Source organism: Nematolebias whitei, chromosome 5 (genome assembly GCF_014905685.2).
Source record: "Nematolebias whitei isolate Nwh7 chromosome 5, NemWhi1, whole genome shotgun sequence".
Classification (NCBI taxonomy): domain Eukaryota; kingdom Metazoa; phylum Chordata; class Actinopteri; order Cyprinodontiformes; family Rivulidae; genus Nematolebias; species Nematolebias whitei.
Genome location: NC_056502.1, coordinates 1,324,231 through 1,326,367, shown reverse-complemented (window position 1 = coordinate 1,326,367; position 2,137 = coordinate 1,324,231). Strand labels below are relative to the sequence as shown.

Below are 2,137 nucleotides of genomic sequence, written 5' to 3'. Positions count from 1 at the left end.
AACTGTGGTCGCCTCGGTGCATTAGCATGTTAGCTGCTAACTGTGGTAGGTTCACGCGAGGCTCCTCCACAATCTGACGAGAAGTCGGAGCGTGAGAGAATCTGAAAACGGCGGAGTCAACCGGGACACGAGCAGTTGCAGCGGTTCCATCAAGGCGCAAAACGCTGGTAACAACCAACAAACGCGTTCAACGCCCGCAAGAGAAAAATCTCGACGTCCGTTTCTGCGGAACATTTGGATCATCGTCATGTCGGCTGAGTCCGCATCTTCAGCTTCTTGATCACATTAATGTCTGTTTTCCCCCACAAACCTCAGCAGGATTTCTGTTCCGCAGCTCCAGGCTGATCCTCTTCTTCATCTCCATGATAAAGTCCAACAAGTTGAAGAAAATAAAATGTAACAAACAAACAGAAAAGATAAAACCTAGATCAGTAAACCCTTCTTTCCACGAACACCCGAAAGCGACTAAACCTCCATGTTCGCTGCTCGACCGCCATCAACAAACCACGCCCTATAATGACAAACCCCGCCCCTAAACCGTAGTATGAAAAACTCATGTCTGCGATTGGTTGAAATCGCAAAGGCGTGACTAATCAAACGACAACAAAACATTTAAACTGTACAGGCGCGAAGTCTTTGTCTGGATTGGCGCCATCTTTACTGACAAGTTCGTTCTGATAAAACACCAACGAACAACATTATTATAAAAATAAAACATCTTCTGACCTGTGCATGTTTATTTTCATGTGAACAGCAGAGATCCTTCCAGCTTCAACGTCGTCAAGTCAGATTTATTTATAGAGCACATTTAAAACAGAAACTGTTACCAAAGTGCTTCTTGTTTCTTAAGATAATGCGTTAAAAAACAGATGACAGGATAAATTATTCTGACAAGTTAGAGAAACTTCCAACCTCAACAGGATATGATGCCATAAAACAGAAAGGAGTCTTTGGAAAATGATGGATAAAGATAGTGTTTATAACGTGTTTATAACGTTTATAACGTGTATGACGAGCACAGACGAACATCTGGTTTTTGGTATCAGCTGATTTTAAACAGGCTTCCATGTTTGCAGCTGTTAGAGGATCAGTTTGCAAAAGTCTCTGGACTCTGGTAGAACAGTCTCATCTGGATCTGGACCGGACTGACCTCACCTGCTCCCAGATGCTTTACAGGTCAAAAATCTGTTCGGAGATCTAACAGTTATGGGATGTATTTGGGGGGTGGGGACTTTAGACCTTTCCAGAGGGACCACACTGGGCCGTCATGTGAAACATACAAACTCGTGTCTGTGTGAACAGACTCTCAGATGTTGTTGCCATGGCAACTCAGGACGTGATGCAGTGATTGGCTGAATGTCAGAAGTTTGTTTCAACCAACCAATGAGCTGCTGAGGTGTGTTTGTTGACACCTGTGTAGAGGGCGGGGCCTCCTGCTGTGCCACTGGGTGCCAGCAGTACTCATCAGAATCCAGGTGAGTCTGTCAGACCGTGTGTTCCCGCGGTGGCAGCGTGTGCAGCACCTGGTCGAGTAGCTGCAGCGCACGATGCAGGTGGACCTCCAGCCAGCAGGGGGTGTCTTTGATGCTCTGCCGTGGGTAGTCACACCCCCAACCTTTAACAAAGCTCAGTCGCACAATGCACAACCTGCGCAGGTCATCCACACCCAGACCTGCTGCCAAGCACACACCTGTGGGAGAAGCCAAACACACCTTTACATCTGAGGGAGGAGCCAAACATGTCCACACACCTGAGCAGCTAAAGGGTCCCTACAGAAACCTGCTGTCTGAACATTAAAAGATCATATTCAAATTATAATGGCAAAGTCATCAGGTGCAGACAGGTGAGACTCACTGATGGCAGGTGCAATCCCACCCACGCTGTTGGGACCAGGAATCGCACCAGCAACTGCAGCTGATTGAGTCTCAGCAGCCGTCTGAGCTGCTGCCGCCTGCTGCTGCATCTGTCTGTGGCACTGCCGCAAGTCGAACACCTGCAGCACAGGTGAGACAGAGAACAGGTGAGTCTGAGGACGGGTGAGTCTGAGGACAGGTGAGACAGAGAACAGGTGAGTCTGAGGACAGGTGAGACAGAGAACAGGTGAGTCTGAGGACAGGTGAGTCTGAGGACAGGTGAG

The 2,137-nt window shown here is 48.1% G+C and overlaps 2 protein-coding genes across 2 annotated transcripts in view; both read right to left on the bottom strand.

Annotated features, from left to right (window-relative positions):
* The window catches only part of LOC119409773 (acidic leucine-rich nuclear phosphoprotein 32 family member E), a 3,318-nt gene extending 2,812 nt beyond the window's left edge, over window positions 1-506 (bottom strand). The window contains exon 1 of the mRNA XM_037676672.1: window positions 311-506. Coding sequence (XP_037532600.1) covers window positions 311-364 — 54 coding nt within the window. The 5' untranslated portion in view covers window positions 365-506. The remainder of the gene's footprint in view (window positions 1-310) is intronic.
* An 890-nt stretch (window positions 507-1,396) lies between these two features.
* Window positions 1,397-2,137, bottom strand: part of LOC119409772 (mothers against decapentaplegic homolog 4) — a 14,516-nt gene continuing 13,775 nt past the window's right edge. The window contains exons 10-11 of the mRNA XM_037676670.1: window positions 1,855-1,993; window positions 1,397-1,690 (exon numbers count right to left, since the gene is read on the bottom strand). Coding sequence (XP_037532598.1) covers window positions 1,485-1,690; window positions 1,855-1,993 — 345 coding nt within the window. The 3' untranslated portion in view covers window positions 1,397-1,484. The remainder of the gene's footprint in view (window positions 1,691-1,854; window positions 1,994-2,137) is intronic.